General features: G+C 38.1%; 1 gene segment (V, D, J or C); it reads right to left on the bottom strand.

Moving 5' to 3' along the window:
* Positions 1–10,073: 10,073 nt before the first annotated feature.
* On the bottom strand, positions 10,074–10,735 carry LOC100619633 (immunoglobulin kappa variable 2-30-like). The segment is given in 2 exon segments: positions 10,074–10,438; positions 10,687–10,735. Coding segments are annotated over 2 exon segments (414 nt in total).
* Positions 10,736–20,090: the final 9,355 nt, after the last annotated feature.

Below are 20,090 nucleotides of genomic sequence, written 5' to 3'. Positions count from 1 at the left end.
TGTTGTATTTTATCAAAGGCTTTTTCTGCATCTATTGAAATAATCATGTGATTCTTGCTAGTTTGCTTGTTGATGTGGTCAATTATGTGGATGGTTTTCCTAATGTTGAACCAGCCCTGCATCCCTGGTATGAATCCTACTTGATCATGGTGAATGATCCTTCTGATCACTTGCTGGAGTCTTTTTGCTAGTATCCTATTTAAGATTTTTGCATCTATATTCATTAGGGAGATTGGCCTATAGTTTTCTTTCTCTGTTTTTGGCCTGCCTGGTTTTGGAATCAGTACCATGTTTGTGTCGTAAAAGGAGTTTGGTAGAACTCCCTCTTTGCTTATTATGTCAAATAGTTTGTATAGTATTGGGATTAACTGTTCTCTGAATGTTTGATAGAATTCACAGGTGAATCCATCAGGCCCTGGGGACTTTTTTTTAGGAAGTTCTTTGATGGCTTGTTGGATTTCAATTTCTGATATGGGATTATTTAGGAATTCTATTTCCTCTTCTGTTAGTCTAGGCAGTTTGTATTTTTGTATATATTCATCCATTTCTCCTAAATTGGTGTATTTATTGCCATATAATTGGGCAAAGTAATTTCTAATGATTGCCTTAATTTCCTCCTCATTGGAGGTGCTGTCCCCCTTTTCATCTTTAATGCTGTGAATTTGCTTTTCTTCCTTCCTTTTTTTAACTAGATTGACCAGTACCTTGTCTATTTTGTTTGTTTTTTCAAAGTACCAGCTTCTTGTCTCATTTATTAAATCAATAGTTCTATCACTTTCGATTTTATTAATTTCTCCCTTAATTTTTAGGATTTCTAATTTGGTTTTCTGCTGGGGGTTTTTAATTTGATCACTTTCCAGTTTTTTCATTTGCATTTCCAATTGATTGATCTCTGCTCTCCCTTGTTTGTTAATATAAGCATTCAGGGATATGAATTTACCTCTGATTACCGCTTTGGCTGCATCCCAAAAGGTTTTTGGAGTATCATATTGTTTAATTTCCAATTGGTTTTAGATTTGGTTTTCCATGTACCATTACTAATCATTATTTTTATTGCCTTGTGATCTGAGAAGGCTGCATTCATTATTTCTGCTTTTCTGCATTTGTGTGCTATGTTTCTGTGACCTAATGTATGGTCAATTTTTGTGAATGTGCCATGTGGTGCTGAGAAGAAGGTGTATTCCTTTTTATCCCTATTTATTTTTCTCCATATGTCTATTAATTCTAATTTTTCTAAGATTTCATTCACTTCTTTTACCTCTTTCTTATTTATTTTTTGATTTGATTTATCTAAATTTGATAATGGTTGGTTTAAGTCTCCCACTAGTATGGTTTTATTGTCTATTTCTTCCTTCAATTCTCCTAGTTTCTCCATTAGAAATTTGGGTGCTATATTATTTGGTGCATACATATTGATTAATGATATTTCCTCATTGTCTATAGTCCCTTTTAACAAAATATAATTACCTTCCCTATCCCTTTTGATCAGGTCTATTTTTGCATTGGCTTTATCAGATATCATGATTACCACTCCTGCCTTCTTTCTATCAGTTGAAGCCCAGAAGGTCTTACTCCATCCTTTAATTCTGACCTTGTGGGTGTCAACCCGCCTCATGTGTGTTTCTTGAAGACAACATATGGTAGGGTTTTGGATTCTAATCCATTCTGCTATTCGTCTACGTTTTATGGGTGAGTTCATCCCATTCACGTTCAAAGTTATGATTGTCATTTGTGGACTCCCTGGCATTTTGATTGCCTTCCCTAATTCTAACCTTTTCTTCTTCGGCTCTACCTTTTAGTCCAGTGATTTACTTTGAAACAGTCCCCCTTGTCCCCTCCCTTGATGTTTCCCTTTTTAGTCCCTCCCTTTTTGTTCCCTCCCCCTCCCCCCTCTCTTTCCCTCCCTTTTTGTTCTCCCTCTCCCCCTCCCCCCCTTGGTTTTCCCTTCTCCTTACCCTTGTTGGGTAAGATAGAATTCAAGATCCCAATGGATCTGGAGGTTTTTCCCTCTCAGAGCTGATTTCCCTGAGATTGAGGTTTAAGTAACCCCCCCCCCCTCTCTTCCTCTCCTTCTTATAGGAGTTTTCTTCCCCTCCCCTTCCCATGTGAATCTTTGTGTGAGAATGATTATTCTATTTGGTCTTTCTTTACCCCCTATTTATACATTACATTTTCCCCACATGTTAGTATACATAGGTTGATATAAATGTAGTCCTTATAGAAGAGAGTTTGAGTAAAAGAAGAAGATAACATTTTCCCCTTTCCTTAATATTTACCTTTTCAGGTATTCCTTGCTCTTTGATTTTCGGTATCAAACTTTCCACAGAGCTCTGGTCTTTTCTTTGCAAAAAGTTGGAAGTCTTCTATTTTGTTGAATGCCCATACTTTCCCTTGGAAGTATATAGTCAGTTTTGCTGGGTAGCTGATTCTTGGTTGGAGACCCAGCTCTCTTGCCTTTCTGAAGATCATGTTCCATGCCTTACGATCATTCAGAGTAGAACTTGCAAGGTCTTGGGTGACCCTGATTGGCATTCCTTTATATCTAAATTGTCTTTTTCTGGCTTCCTGTAGGATTTTTTCTTTTGTTTGATAGCTTTGGAATTTGGCAATTACATTCCTGGGAGTTGTCTTTTGGGGGTTTAGTGTAGAAGGTGTTCTGTGAGCTCTGTCAGTGGCTGTATTGCCCCCTTGTTCTAGAATCTCTGGGCAATTTTCTTTGATTATATCTTGTATCACCATGTCCAGTTTGGTGTTTATTTCTGGCTTATCTGGGAGTCCAATTATTCTTAAATTATCCCTTCTCCCCCTATTTTCCAGATCTATCACCTTGTCGGTGAGATATTTTATGTTCTCTTCTAATTTCTTGGTATTTTGGCTTTGCTTTATTGATTCTTGCTCTTTTACACGATCGTTGTCTTCCAGCTGCCTGATTCTGGCCTTTAAAGCCTGGTTTTCTTTTACAGTTTGGTCAAACTGGTTTTGTAGATGCGTGAATTTCTTTTGCATTATTTCCAACTTTTCCTCCCAGAAGGCTTCCATCTTTTTGGTCATTTCTGATTCAAATTCTTCATAGGTTTGTGGAGAGTTTCCATTTCCTTTGGAAGGTTTTGGAGCATTTTCTTTTATATTATCTTCTGTCTGCTCTGTATTTTGTATTTTGGCTCCATAGAATGTGTCCAAAGTCGCCCCTTTCTTCTTATTTTTCTTGGTATTTTGGGGCTTCTGTGGTTCTGTGGAGTTTGTCATCTCTGAATGTGGAGGATTAGTTTTTCTTGTCTCTTTCTGGTGTTCAGAGGCAGTCCTGGGCAGATAGTTCTATGGGCTTTCCCTGGGTTAAACTGAATATGCCTCACTGGAACTGGAATGGAAGGGTCGGACCACGAGGCCACACTCCCCCCCCCCCCCCCCCCCCCCCCCCCCCCCCCCCCCCGCTCGCTTTCCGGAAGTTGCCTTCAGAATCGCTGGCCGTGAGGCTGTTTCGAAGGCCTGCGGGGGGATGGGCTGCCGCTTCCCCAAGCTCCGAGAGCACAGACTTTCACTGAGACTTGGATAGCAGGATCCAGCCCGTGAGGCTGTCTTGCCCGCCCTGAGGGTTGCTGTTGTTTTGACCAGCTCTCTGCAGCGGAAGCCCCAGGCAGTAACTTTCACCGGGACTGTAGAAGGCCCTGAGGGTTGTTGTTTCCGAGGACCCTGCTCTCTGAGCCGGCCGGGCTGCGGCTTCCGGGAGCCTTGGACTCTGCGCTCCTACCCCTGAGGTCCGAGGGATCTCGGGTTCTGGCTTTTAAGGGGAGCCGTACCTTTTGAACCGGGTCCAGGTCCAGGAGGAGGGTTCCCAGGGTCTGTGCTGTTGATCGTTTTGAATTTCGGCGCCTTAGGAGCTTATCGTTTGAGATTGGTCGGGAAGGGTTTTCCGGAGATCTGAGCTTTAGCTTTCTCTAAGCCGCCATCTTAACCGGAAGTCCTCTTAAAGATTTTTCTTATTGAGACAGAGGATGCATCACAGTTCAGCTTGCAAGAGATCTCTATCAGCCTTCAGTCCTCCATAATCTCCTCCCCATATTACCTGGGAGCAAGAGCAGGAGAAGGCAGAGGAGCTGAGCTGGGGACTCCATCTCCACACTGAGCTCTGTCCAGTGCTGGACAGGGCTACTGCGTCTATTCATCTCTGAAGCTGAAGTCAAACCACTTCTGTTTCATTTTAAGGAATAGAATTTCATTGCAATCAGTCATTTTAGTGAAGAATAATGCTTGTGTAATATCTATCCATTTGAATATAGTTAACAACTGAACCTATTTTATGATAGGAAACTTATTTGATATATATTGTTCTCTGTGTATAATTTAGAATTAATTACTTAGAGTATCTACTTCTCTCTTCTTTTGTTACAATTTAAATCAGTCTCTTGTAAATAAATTTTTTGCGTGTATCCATTGCATAAAGGAGTAAAGAGCCTCTACCTACCAAGAGTTTTGTTATATATTTTTTCATATAAAGGATTAGATCCCTATTCCTACCTAATTTTTCCTAAAGGAATTATAATGAACTGGATTGGGAAATTTTCAAGAAAGAAACAAAATCGGATAATCATGTATGTCCAATATAAATTATTCTCATGAGGCATGTAGAAACACAAATTTTATAAAGTTTCAAGTGAGTTATGGATTCCTTATTTGCTGTTATTATAGCTCTATTGTTAACAAGATCAGAACCATAAAGTTTAAGCTGATTTTCACCACATCAACTAGTTTCTGGAGTATTCATATTTGAGAGCTATACAAACGTGTATTGACATGTTTTATAAAGGATTTTTGTTACAACACCTAAAAAAAATTTCTACAAGTAATTTGGAACCAGAGAAGCAAATCTACTGAAGAGACCATTTCAATGTTCCTCCAAAAATGAAGCCTATTCCAGGATATCCAAGAAGACATGTTTCCAGAGACCAGACAAGTACATGAAACATTTGAAATATAAGATGAAATTTGTTGATTAAGTGGATATTAGTTGTGGATTACTAAAATGCAAAAAGACTTGATGTTAGTTAATATTGATGATCCTTATTATATTACTTTGCCTTTCTATTTCATTGTATTTGTATAAACAGTTCTCTCTATTATCTTGGCATCATAAGAATTTCCCCTCTGATATCTAGCTCAGAGTTTTAGATTTTTTTAACCCTGACCTTCACTCAGTATAATTCTAAGACAGAAGAGTGGCAAGGACTAGGTAATCAGAGTTAAATGACTTGCCCAGGTCATGCAGCTAAGAAGTATCTCAGGCTGCATTTGAACCTAGGTCCTCCTGATTCCAGATTTGGTGTTCTATTCACCTAGCTGTCCCAAAGTTCAAAAATTCTCATCAATATTGTTGACCTTACACTAATCAGTAAGGGAAATTTGTGACAAGTTTCCCATTGACAAAAGCAGGGAAATTGAGAAAACCAAGTCATTCTGATTCCATTCTAAAACCAATTCAATTTCACTCCCAATGTGTTGTAAAATTGTCTAAGCCGTGTTTCTTTGACTCTGTACTTAGTTCAGAAATTCAGCTAGCTGTAATGACTTAAATTCACTTCTCTTACTAATTCCTAATTCCCTTCTTTGTTCAGCTTTTATATAATATTTGAACTGGCTTATGGGTGGTATGGCAATATACCGTATCCTCCTGCTGCCATGTCTGATCTTGTGAGTAAACTCCTCTAATTAACCCAATAAACCCTAATCATATGCACACATATAACCAAGGTAATGTGGACTTCCCTTCTTTCTTTGGTATCTTGGTATTCTTGGAGTATCTGCCACCTTACAACTAGCAAAATCAGGACAGGACAGTTTACATCTTTACACAAATAAAAGATGAGGTTCCTTATGTGACGAAGAACAAGGAGGCCAATGTCATTCTGTTATAGAGGACAGAGAGTGGAGTAAAGTGCAACCATTTGCATTTCTCTAAACAATTCACTGTCATATTCAATAAAGCAGTTTGTCCAAGCCTTCCCATGTCTCAAACCTCCCAGTGGCTTCTCCATCTACCATCCTCTTGACTTAGAAACTCAACATATGTCACTGAAACACTGAAGCTATTCCCAGAAAGCTCTCTCTCCTTCAGTCTTCTTCATCTCAGACATTTTCCCCATTATTTTCTCCCTCACTCCTATCTCATATGAAGAGATGGCCCTTCTCCTTGCCTTGCCAAGGTCAACTTCTCTACATGCCCAAATGATTCCATTTCATTCCATCATCTACAGCAGACTTTCCCCTCTGTTATCCCCACTCTCTTGCTAATCTTCACTATCTCTGTTTATTACATGCTTCCTCGCTGCCTACAAACATTTCCACATCTCTCTCATCCTCAAAAAAAAACAACCCTGATTTGATCCACCTATTCCTACTATCATCTTACATATCTCCTGCCTTTTATGGCTAAACTCCTTGAGATCCCCTGCAATCATTACTTTTTCCCTTTCTTCTATCCCTCTCCTGTTTTCTCTATGGACTATCTTCCAGTCTCATCATCCAACTGAAAATGTTCTCTTCAGTTACCAGCTATCACTTAATTGCCAAATCGAAAATCCCTTTCTCCATTCTCATCCTTCTTGACCTCTCCCAACACTTTGATGCTGTCAATGATTCTTTTCTTCACATTCTCCTCTCTAGATTTTCACATTTTCAGTCAGTCAATAAACATTTGTTAAGTACCTACTATGTGCTAGACATTGTGCTAAGAACTAGGGATACAAATACTAAAAAAGAAAGACAATCCTTACCTCAAGGAGATTACAGTCTTAGGGAAGAAGATAATGCAGAAAAGGAAGCTGAAAACTAGGGATAAAGGTGAGCCTGGCCCCTCTTATTTCTCTATGCTATTTTCCTCAATGGTTTCATGGATTTTGTGGAGTCAGTTTTCTGGGTTGTGAATGTCATCTCTAATTTGATCCTGATGAGGCCACATTCAGTTGAAGCCCTCCTAATTGAGTTGGTACCTACTCGTGATGTAGAATAATAATAGTCATTGCAATTGTAAATACTTAATATTGATATAGGGTCTTAAAGTTTTCAAAGTACTTTACAAATATCTCATTTATTCCCACAAAACTTGGTAATCTAGGCTCTATAATCATCCATATTTTATAATGGAGGAAATTGAAATGCAGAAAAGAGGTTGTGATTTTGCCCAGGGTCACACAGCTAGTGATTATCTAAAGTCAAATTTGAACTCTTGTGTTTCTACCTCCATGTCCCTTGCTGTTCCATTTAGCCGAATTAAAATAATCAACAAATGTTTAATAAGCATCTGTATCTGGAAAACGTATGGTGGAAATACATGAAAAAGAACTAAGGCATCTGTACTCAAAGAAGTAGCATTCCAATGGGTAGTGGATATATTGTTAATGATGTAATCCTATAAGCAATAGGGACACATTCTATTGACAAATAAAAAGTTTGGAAATCGAGTCAATATAAGGTTTCTCTTGGAGGCTTTTGTATATACACTCAGTTCTGTCTCTGAAGACAATTACAAAGCTTTTTGTCATTATACTTTTACAGAAAGAAAATAGTCACAAACAGGTATTAAGTCTTTGTCACTGTTATTATCATTAAGAAAAGACTAGGTTATGACTAGGTACCAATTCAATATAAAAGACTATAGTTAAATGAGGCCAAACCAGGATCAAATTGAAGATAGAATCTAACCCATTAAGTCCCCCTAATACAGGTTCTGCTCTGGAAATAGTATTCCCTAACAATAAGGAGACAAATCAAAAAGGTGAGGAATTGTGGAGTAGCTAGGGTATGTGCTTAGGGTTAGGTGCTTACTGAGGGTGAGATATTTGATATTCCTTTCTTCTTATATTTTATCACCTGGGGAAGATGGGGAAAGGGAGAGAAACAAAGAAAGAAACACACCACTCAGGAAAGTCTGGTATCATATTGGCGAAGTTGATAAATTAAAAAAAAACAAGATGAGAATTGTTAGAGGGGCTGCAGGAAAATTGTAAATTAATGCATTATCAGTCTCCCCTTTTTTTGGAAGGCAATTGGGAACTGAAATGATTAAAATAAGAAAAAATACTTTTTATATTTTTAACTTTTTTAAAGGAAGAAAAACCAGTTCCCCCAGCTGCAATTAACTACCTCCCCCCAATACTAATAATCTCCTCCAATTTAAAGTTTCCTCCTAGGCATGGGATTGGTCCTTATATAGACCAATCCTACTCAAGGGAGTAGAATGGAGGGACCCAGTAAGCATGTTGTTAGGAGGAGTTCCACTGGCCACAACAATGTAAAACAGACAGAACCATGCCCCCTCTGAACCTGCACCCTCTCTGAATAGCAATACCATTGCTAAGCATATATAGTGAAAAAAATAATAATAAAAACAGAGGGAAAGAGCCATGCACTCAAATATATTCAGAGTAGATCATTTTGTGGTGGCAACAAATGAATATTTGTGGAGTATCCATAAATTGAGGAATAGCTAGACAAATCATCATATATGCATTAAAGGGAATATTACTGAAACATAAGAAATGATAGAGATAATTTCAGACTGATTCAGAAGGAAGTGAACAGAACCAGGGGAAAAATCTATATAGTATCATAAGCATTTAAAAAATTAGATTGGGTTCCTAGATTGTTAAGGTCTTTTTGAGCTCTAAATCCATGATCATGTCATATTTTCTCCTGTTTTCCAAACTGTCCCCCAAGCTAACCCTAGTAATGGCAAGAAGCAAAAAAGAGCTTCCCCCCCACCCCCAGAGAGATGACATAGGCATCATGTCTTGCATAGATGGCCTGCCCACTGGCTCAAAGGAATCAAGGGAGGACCGTGAAATCTTTGTGTCCTTGGGAAAGTATCCCAGAACAGAAAATAATACAATTGGAAAGAGACATTGGGGCATTTTCAGCACAAAAATCGAGGAGAGCCTCTAAGTATCACAAGCATCAGAGCTGGTGGGGTGAGGAAATGAATATCTAGAAAAGGAGCTTTGTATGTAAGCTTTATTGGGACAATAGCATGAACAGGATATTATAGACTATTTTTTAACTTTTTGACAGATTCACTAAACTGTAATATTAAGTATGATGCTGTATTACCGAGTTTACCTAGATTTCAGTGAAGCCCTGAGTTAAGTTTCTCACATAATAGTGATAGAAAAGTAGAGAACTATAAACTAAGTACTGGTTCCATTAATGAAAAAAAATATATTGTATTCTCCATCTGAGGGACAAGTCTGCCAGAAATGATTTTTATTCAATTCACATTATTTTGAATCTAATCACTTGTAAGATAAAAATTAACACCCAGTCCTCCAAATACTATATTTTAAAAGGTTCATTAATAATAACTTGAAGTAGAGGAAAGTAATAGCTTTTAGTAAATAGGAGCTTCCCAGATGACACAAGAAGGCAGGAGAGGGGGCAGGGGGAGAGAGAGACAGAGAGAGACAGAGACAGAGAGAGACAGAGACAGAGAGAGAGAACCAGAGAGAGAGAACCAGAGAGACAGAGACAAAGACAGAGACAGAGAGAGACAGACAGAGAGACAGAGAGAGAGAGAGAGAGAGAGAGAGAGAGAGAGAGAGAGAGAGAGAGAGAGAGAGAGAGGAGAGGGAGAGGGAGAGAAGGGAAGATGGAGTTAGAAAAACTTACTTATACAAGTAAGGATACAACATGGGGACAAAAAGGAAAGGAATTCTGGGAGATGAAGTCCAAGGGTACAAAATTCTATTTGCACACATTTCTACATAAAGAGAAAAGTGTCCCAACTAGAAAAGTCATCTAAGCCAAATCTCTAAGACCAGACATTTTGGAGTAACATTGATGGGGATATTGAGCCAAGAAAATTTCATAGTATAAAAATGTTTAGGCATAAAACGTTATTTCAATTGGAGGAGGGGGAGACCTTTGTCTAGGAATCTTTGGTGTCACACTTGCTCTTAATCAACAGGGCAAATGATAGGAACTGAACATAGAGATTCTAAAGGAAAGGCTAAACTAGTCCTTATTTTGATGTAAGATAGCAGCTGCTGTGAGTCTAGGCCTCAGGGGAAAGCAGCTCTTCCCCCTAGTCAGGACTGAATGATATGGGGAGGTTTTTGTTCAGGGCTGAAGCACTGTGTAGGAGGCCAGTGAGTGTATTGAAAACAGTAATAGATGGCAGCATCCTCAGGCTCCAGACTGCTGATTGTGAGGGTGAAATCCGTCCCAGACCCACTGCCACTGAACCGAGATGGAACCCCAGAGTGTAGATTGGAAACTTTGTATATCAATAATTTAATAGATTTTCCTCTTTTCTGTTGGAACCAGTGTAGGTAAGTGTTCCCATTACTGTGTAAGAGGCTCTGACTGGCCTTGCACTTGATGGTGACTCTCTCTCCCAGAGACACAGACACAGAGGCTGGAGACTGAGTCAGAACAACTTCCCCTTGAGAACCTGAAATTAAACAGATATTTGAGATTATAGGAACAAGATAGTTTCTGCTCCTTCCCCAAACTTGCCTCTAATCTCTGAAATTTGAAATATATTAATTCATCTCCATAAAGTTCCTTTGTTCTGTATTCTAAATCATTTCTCAAAGACTGTTCTAACTGAGAAAGAGAATGTGGCAAAGCTCAGATTGCAAAAAAACTCTCCCAGTCTCCCATCCTTCATAATCTCCTCCACACATTGTGATTCCTCACCTGCTAGCCAGAAAAGCAGGAGGCAGAGAACCTGAGTGAGGGATGCCATCTTCACACTGAGCTCTGTCCAGTGCTGATTCATTCCCCAACAGGACAGAGCTTTAAATAAAGATTTGAACAGCAGGGAGGAGTTTAGGGGAAGAGGGAATGCAAAACAGCAAATAAAAAGAGGAGCCCTCTCATGCTCAAGGCTCAGAATATTTGGAGGAGTTCTTCCCTCCCTGTTCCCTAGTAGAAATCAGACCCATTCACAACCTTCAAAGAGTGAGTCTCCTTCAGGTGGTTAAATTACAAATTCACAACATTGTCAAGGTTGCTTATCCCCTGAGGTCCTGCCTTTTCCCCTACAGTCCATTCTATGCTTTTTCTGAAAAAAAAAAAAACTCTCCTGTCAGTTTTTTGCCCTAGAACATATAGTATTTCATGTCACCACATCTTCTTTTGTCTAACCAATCCATTTCAAATCCATTAACTAAAACTTAGGCAAATTCACTTAATTAACCAAAACCCAACTTTCTAATTTATAAAATGGGGAGAAAATATTGTATAACTTAGTAAAATAATTGAGGAGGAAAATTACTTTGTTAACTTTAAAGAGCTAGTAAAATATGAATGACCGTCCTTAGCACTTATTATCTTATTTTTCTCACCTCATTCTAGTAAGTTCAGATGGAGATAAGTCACTGGGCTATATTAATTCTTCCCATTTAATGTTCTGAAAATGGAAAAAAATATCATTTTGTACTTGAATTGAAGTATTAGGATATAAACTCATTTGGCCTGCTGAAAGTGACTTTCAGACTATAATAATGATAGCTAATATTTATATAACCTCTCTTCTATTTCTCCTATTTTCTCTGTGTTAGTTATTCCATGTAGCTTGGAGACCATGAATTCCAATTATGATGACCCTTATAAATTGTGATTCTTAAATTTTTATTCATAACGTTAAGTCTAGATGACGTTGGGATATAGTTTGGTTGGTGGCAATTCACTAGTTGAAGTGCAGGTTGAGACCACAAGGATATTTTGAGATAGATATTTATAGAATGGGCATTTGTCATTTGTCAATTTGTCATGATTCTAGTATGTAGTTCTGGTACCTAGCCAGGTCAGATCTGAGTCAATAGGTGCTACATTGTATGGGACACAGTCATTCATCATACTTTGTCTAACATTTTTTTTTGCATAATCTTCGTTGGCCATTTGGCAGAAGCTGTTTTCCCAAACACCGAGCACAGGAGAATCACTCTTCTAGAGCTTTTGACAAGAGAGCTCAATGCAGGGATTGAAAGCAGATTAAAAAAGAAGACAAAATTTGAACTCGAATATTGGCATAGTGGATAAAGGACCTAAACTATGGAAGACTCAATTCCTGAGTTCCAATCCAGCCTCAGGCACTTACTAGCTGTGTGAACCAGGTTAAGTCACTTAACCTTGTTTGTTTCACTTTTCCTCATCTGTAAATTGAGCTAGAAAAGGAATGTTCCTGATTCTAGACTCAGCACTCAAATCATGACATAACCTAGCTGCTCCCAAGGAGATCTTCCTCAGTGATTCACTACCATTCCTCCATCATACCCAATTTTTTGTCAAGGTATATAAATATTTCTTTTGTTATATCTCTTGAACAATCCCCCTAAACTCCTCTGATATTGCCTCTAACCTATTGGCTGGTTCTCCTGTCCTCTCTCACCTGAAACACTGCAATAGCATGCTGTTTGGTCTGCCTGTCACAAGAATCTTCCTCACTTAAGTATATTCTTTACTTACCTAGGAAAGAGATTTTCTTAAAACACGGGTCTGAGCATGACACACCCCTCCTCAACAACCTTCTCTGACTCCAGGATCAAACAGGAAATCCTCCATTTGGCATCCAAAGACTTTCTTGATCTAACCCCACCCCACTTTTCTAGCAATCTTATACATTTCACCTCCCAAAATATACTCTTCAGTAAAGTTACACTGGATGCCTTCCTCTTTCTCAAAACTTTTTTTCTGACTGACCCCCAAGTTTGGAATATTCTCCATTCATTTCTTCATCTTTTCATAGCCCTAAATATGAACTAAAATCCTACCATGAAAAGAAACCTATCTTCATTCTTCTTAATTCTAATTCCTTTTCTCTGCTGATTCTTTCCTATTTATCAACTACATAACTTTATTTACATAATTGTTTCCATATTGTCAACCCTAGGAGACTGAATTTTTTGAAAACAGGAGCTAGTCTTTTGCCTTTTACTTTTTTTTTTGGAAATAATTGTGCATGATATATTCTCATTATTCTCTTTATTTCTTCTGGCTTTCTTATTTCATGTTGCTCAATATTTTATCATATGGAGTATCTTCCCTTATAATTATTCAAATTAACAAAGGGTGTATTAATTTTATTAGTTTTTCCAAAGATGAAGCTTTAAGTTTTATTTATAACTTATATGGCTCTGTCCTGTCCAGTTTATTTGCTTCTAATTTTAATACTTCCTCTTTCATACTTATTTTAAGTTTATCTGATTGTTGTGTTTCTGATTTCTAAATGCATATTCAGCTCACTAATTCCCCCTTCTTTCTATTTTGTTGATGGATATTTCTATGGCTATAGCTTTCCCCCTGAGAACTGCTTTATCCATATCGCAGAATTTTGGGGTTGTTATTTCATCTTTACTATATTCTTGTAAAAAGTTACAAGTTAATTTTATGATTTCTTCTTTCAACAACTCATTATCTAGGACTGCATTGTTAAATCTCCATTTAGGTCTTGATCTTTTGTTTGTGGCTTTTAAACCAAAGAGTACTTTTATGACATTATAGATTTAATACCTGCTTCTGTTTTTATAAAAGATTTATTAAGTACTTCTGTTTTCTTACATTTCTTTGCAATACATCTGGGCCCTACTATACGGTTAATTTTTGTAAAAGCTCCATGTGGTACTTAGTTTTCTAAATATCTAAATTCTTTTGCTTTATCATTTAGAAGATTACACAAGTTCCCCCAGAAACTAACACTTTTGTATTTTCCCCTTTTATCTTTCTGTTAGAGTTGTCTAAAACTGAGAAAAGGATATTGACACTTTTCATTCCTATTGTAATCTTCTATAAAAAATCTTGTAGTTTAGGTAATGTTTTCGTTATGAATTTGGAAGCTACGGAATTCATAGCATTTGTTGTCTAATTCTTTTCTGTGTTATGGAGTTTCCTTATCACTTTTTCTTCTTTGAAGATTTGATTTTGATTCATCAGATAGTTTTGCAAATCTTTTGTTAATTCATTTAATACATAGCAAATTTTTCTTCTAACTTTTGCCTCTCTTTCTACCCTTTTTGTGAACTAAAATACCTCCATCCCAGTGGTGGGACACAGGAGTCACAGAGGCACGTGTTTGAGGAAGTGACAGGTGGATAAGGTTTGAAAGCCATTGACCAAGGAGAAGGAAGAGGAGTGAGGTTTTGAACATCGAGTAATGGAAGCAGAATTAGTCTCTTTGCTTCTTTGCCTGACTCTGGGCTGCTTAACTCTGAGCTCTTAGTTTATCTCATGATCTCTGGCAAACAAGAAGTTGGCCACACTGGAAGACTGAATCATTCCCTAAAGCTAAAAAGACTGAAAACCCTCTTTCTATCTTTCTCTCTTTATTAATAAATGCTTATGAATCTAGTAATAAACCTACAGATTAAATTTTATTTAAAACACCTTAAACTACTTAGAACAGTTCCTACCATAGAGTCTTTTTTTCATAAATGTTTATCAGTTGGCTATTATTATTAATATTATTAATTAATACTATTAGCCAGCCTAGGATGAGCCAAGAACTGATGGCATCAGAAAACTTGTTGTACATCTCAGTGCTCAGATCTCTTAGAATGAAGGACTAGAGCCCACATTGTCATATGATCACAGATAAAAGGATGACAGACTACAAGGTGGAAGACCAATGGCTTCATATTATGCGTGAGGAATATGATTCTTAGAGAGGGTATGTGATTTGCACAGAAACATTCATCCATGGATCTTTTAAAGATAAAAAAATCTTTTACTTTCACTTGATGCTTAAGAATTCCAATCCTTGAAAAGAGGAACTTCCGGTTAAGATGGCGGCTTAGAGAAAGCTGAAGTTCAGATCTCCGGAAAACCCTTCCCTACCGATCTCAAACTAGAAGCTCCTAAGGCGCTGAAATTCAAAACGATCAACAGCACAGACCCTGGGAACCCTCCTCCTGGACCTGGACCCGGTTCAAAAGGTACGGCTCCCCTTAAAAGCCAGAACCCGAGATCCCTCGGACCTCAGGGGTAGGAGCGCAGAGTCCAAGGCTCCCGGAAGCGGCAGCGGCGCCGGGCTCAGAGAGCAGGGTCTGAGGAACAACAACCCTCAGGGTCTTCTACCCAAGTCCCAGTCCGGGTGAAAGTTACTGCCTGGGGCTTCCACTGCAGAGAGCCTGTCGGTTCGGGTGAAAGTTACTGCCTGGGGCCTCCGCTGCAAAGAGCTGGTCAAAACAACAGCAACCCTCAGGGTGGGCAAGACAGCCTCACAGGCTGGATCCTGCTATCCAAGTCTCAGTGAAAGTCTGTGCTCTCGGAGCTTGGGGAAGCGGCAGCCCATCCCCCCGCAGGCCGACGAAACAGCCTCACGGCCAGGGATTCTGAAGGCAACTTCGGGAAATCGAGCCAGGGGGAGAGTGTGGCTTCGTGGTCCGACCCTTCCATTCCAGTTCCAGTGAGGCATATTCAGTTTAACCCAGGGAACGCTCATAGAACCAACATCTGCCCAGGACTAAAGCCTCTGATCACCAGACAAAGACAAGAAAAGCCAATCCTCCACGTTCAGAGATGACAAACTCCACAGAAGCACAGAAGCCCCAAAATACCAAGAAAAATAAGAAGAAAGGGGCGACTCTGGACACATTCTATGGAGCCAAAATACAAAATACAGAGCAGATAGAAGAAGATATACAAGAAAATTCTCCAAAATCTTCCAAAGGAAATAGAAACTCTCCACAAACCCATGAAGAATTTGAATCAGAAAGGACCAAAAAGATGGAAGCCCTCTGGGAGGAAAAGTGGGAAATGATGCAAAAGAAATTCACGCATCTACAAAACCAGTTTGACCAAACTGTAAAAGAAAACCAGGCTTTAAAGCAAGAACTAATAAAGCAAAGCCAAAACACCAAGAAATTAGAAGAGAACATAAAATATCTCACCGACAAGGTGATAGATCTGGAAAACAGGGGGAGAAGAGAAAATTTAAGAATAATTGGACTCCCAGAAAAGCCAGAAATAAACACCAAACTGGACATGGTGATACAAGATATAATCAAAGAAAATTGCCCAGAGATTCTAGAACAAGGGGGCAATACATCCACTGACAGAGCTCACAGAACACCTTCTACACTAAACCCCCAAAAGACAACTCCCAGGAATGTAATTGCCAAATTCCAAAGCTATCAAACAAAAGAAAAAATCCTACAGGAAGCCAGAAAAAGACAATTTAGATATAAAGGAATGCCAATCAGGATCACACAAGACCTTGCAAGTTCTACGCTGAATGATCGTAAGGCATGGAACATGATCTTCAGAAAGGCAAGAGAGCTGGGTCTCCAACCAAGAATCAGCTACCCAGCAAAACTGACTATATACTTCCAAGGGAAAGTATGGGCATTCAACAAAATAGAAGACTTCCAACTTTTTGCAAAGAAAAGACCAGAGCTCTGTGGAAAGTTTGATACCGAAAATCAAAGAGCAAGGAATACCTGAAAAGGTAAATATTAAGGAAAGGGGAAAAATGTTATCTTCTTTTACTCAAACTCTCTTCTATAAGGACTACATTTATATCAACCTATGTATACTAATATGTGGGGAAAATGTAATGTATAAATAGGGGGTAAAGAAAGACCAAATAGAATAATGGTTCTCACACAAAGATTCACAGGGGAAGGGGAGGGGAAGAAAACTCCTATAAGAAGGAGAGGAAGAGAGGGGGGGGGGGGGTTACTTAAACCTCAATCTCAGGGAAATCAACTCTGAGAGGGAAAAACATCCAGATCCATTGGGATCTTGAATTCTATCTTACCCAACAAGGGTAAGGAGAAGGGAAAACCAAGGGGGGGAGGGGGAGAGGGAGAACAAAAAGGGAGGGAAAGAGAGGGGGGAGGGGGAGGGAACAAAAAGGGAGGGACTAAAAAGGGAAACATCAAGGGAGGGGACAAGGGGGACTGATTCAAAGTAAATCACTGGACTAAAAGGTAGAGCCGAAGAAGAAAAGGTTAGAATTAGGGAAGGCAATCAAAATGCCAGGGAGTCCACAAATGACAATCATAACTTTGAATGTGAATGGGATGAACTCACCCATAAAACGTAGACGAATAGCAGAATGGATTAGAATCCAAAACCCTACCATATGTTGTCTTCAAGAAACACACATGAGGCGGGTTGACACCCACAAGGTCAGAATTAAAGGATGGAGTAAGACCTTCTGGGCCTCAACTGATAGAAAGAAGGCAGGAGTGGTAATCATGATATCTGATAAAGCCAATGCAAAAATAGACCTGATCAAAAGGGATAGGGAAGGTAATTATATTTTGTTAAAAGGGACTCTAGACAATGAGGAAATATCATTAATCAACATGTATGCACCAAATAATATAGCACCCAAATTTCTAATGGAGAAACTAGGAGAATTGAAGGAAGAAATAGACAATAAAACCATACTAGTGGGAGACTTAAACCAACCATTATCAAATTTAGATAAATCAAATCAAAAAATAAATAAGAAAGAGGTAAAAGAAGTGAATGAAATCTTAGAAAAATTAGAATTAATAGACATATGGAGAAAAATAAATAGGGATAAAAAGGAATACACCTTCTTCTCAGCACCACATGGCACATTCACAAAAATTGACCATACATTAGGTCACAGAAACATAGCACACAAATGCAAAAAAGCAGAAATAATGAATGCAGCCTTCTCAGATCACAAGGCAATAAAAATAATGATTAGTAATGGTACATGGAAAACCAAATCTAAAACCAATTGGAAATTAAACAATATGATACTCCAAAACCGTTTAGCTAAAGAAGAAATCATAGAAACAATTAATAATTTCATCAAGGAAAATGACAATGGCGAAACATCCTTTCAAACCTTTTGGGATGCAGCCAAAGCGGTAATCAGAGGCAAATTCATATCCCTGAAAGCTCATATTAACAAACAAGGGAGAGCAGAGATCAATCAATTGGAAATGCAATTGAAAAAACTCGAAAGCGATCAAATTAAAAACCCCCAGCAGAAAACCAAATTAGAAATCCTAAAAATTAAGGGAGAAATTAATAAAATCGAAAGTGATAGAACTATTGATTTAATAAATAAGACAAGAAGCTGGTACTTTGAAAAAACAAACAAAATAGACAAAGTACTGGTCAATCTAATTAAAAAAAGGAAGGAAGAAAAGCAAATTCACAGCATTAAAGATGAAAAGGGGGGCAGCACCTCCAATGAGGAGGAAATTAAGGCAATCATTAGAAATTACTTTGCCCAATTATATGGCAATAAATACACCAATTTAGGAGAAATGGATGAATATATACAAAAATACAAACTGCCTAGACTAACAGAAGAGGAAATAGAATTCTTAAATAATCCCATATCAGAAATTGAAATCCATCAAGCCATCAAAGAACTTCCTAAGAAAAAATCCCCAGGGCCTGATGGATTCACCTGTGAATTCTATCAAACATTCAGAGAACAGTTAACCCCAATACTATACAAACTATTTGACATAATAAGCAAAGAGGGAGTTCTACCAAACTCCTTTTATGACACAAACATGGTACTGATTCCAAAACCAGGCAGGTCAAAAACAGAGAAAGAAAACTATAGACCAATCTCCCTAATGAATATAGATGCAAAAATTTTAAATAGGATACTAGCAAAAAGACTCCAGCAAGTGATCAGAAGGATCATTCACCATGATCAAGTAGGATTCATACCAGGGATGCAGGGCTGGTTCAACATTAGGAAAACCATCCACATAATTGACCACATCAACAAGCAAACTAGCAAGAACCACATGATTATCTCAATAGATGCAGAAAAAGCCTTTGATAAAATACAACACCCATTCCTATTAAAAACACTAGAAAGCATAGGAATAGAAGGGTCATTCCTAAAAATAATAAACAGTATATATCTAAAACCAACAGCTAATATCATCTGCAATGGGGATAAACTAGATGCATTCCCAATAAGATCAGGAGTGAAACAAGGATGCCCATTATCACCTCTACTATTTGACATTGTACTAGAAACACTAGCAGTAGCAATTAGAGAAGATAAAGGAATTGAAGGCATCAGAATAGGCAAGGAGGAGACCAAGTTATCACTCTTTGCGGATGACATGATGGTCTACTTAAAGAATCCTAGAGATTCAACCAAAAAGCTAATTGAAATAATCAACAACTTTAGCAAAGTTGCAGGATACAAAATAAACCCACATAAATCATCAGCTTTTCTATATATCTCCAACACAGCTCAGCAGCAAGAACTAGAAAGAGAAATCCCATTCAAAATCACCTTAGACAAAATAAAATACCTAGGAATCTATCTCCCAAGACAAACACAGGAACTATATGAACACAACTACAAAACACTCTCCACACAACTAAAACTAGACCTGAACAAATGGAAAAACATTAACTGCTCATGGATAGGACGAGCCAATATAATAAAAATGACCATCCTACCCAAACTTATTTATCTATTTAGTGCCATACCCATTGAACTACCAAAATACTTCTTCACTGATTTAGAAAAAACCATAACAAAGTTCATTTGGAAGAACAAAAGATCAAGGATATCCAGGGAAATAATGAAAAAAAACACATATGATGGGGGCCTTGCAGTCCCAGACCTCAAACTATATTACAAAGCAGCAGTCATCAAAACAATTTGGTACTGGCTAAGAAACAGAAAGGAAGATCAGTGGAATAGACTGGGGGAAAACGACCTCAGCAAGACAGTATACGATAAACCCAAAGATCCCAGCTTTTGGGACAAAAATCCACTATTCGATAAAAACTGCTGGGAAAATTGGAAGACAGTGTGGGAGAGACTAGGAATAGATCAACACCTCACACCCTACACCAAGATAAATTCAAAATGGGTGAGTGACTTAAACATAAAGAAGGAAACCATAAGTAAATTGGGTAAACACAGAATAGTATACATGTCAGACCTTTGGGAGGGGAAAGGCTTTAAAACCAAGCAAGATATAGAAAGAATCACAAAATGTAAAATAAATAATTTTGACTACATCAAACTAAAAAGCTTTTGTACAAACAAAACCAATATAACTAAAATCAGAAGGGAAACAACAAATTGGGAAAAAATCTTCATAGAAACCTCTGACAAAGGTTTA

The sequence above is a fragment of the Monodelphis domestica genome, chromosome 1 (assembly GCF_027887165.1).
Source record: "Monodelphis domestica isolate mMonDom1 chromosome 1, mMonDom1.pri, whole genome shotgun sequence".
In the NCBI taxonomy this organism is placed as follows: Eukaryota; Metazoa; Chordata; class Mammalia; order Didelphimorphia; family Didelphidae; genus Monodelphis; species Monodelphis domestica.
Note: the sequence above shows the minus strand (reverse complement) of the source record. Positions and strands in the feature narration are given on the sequence as shown.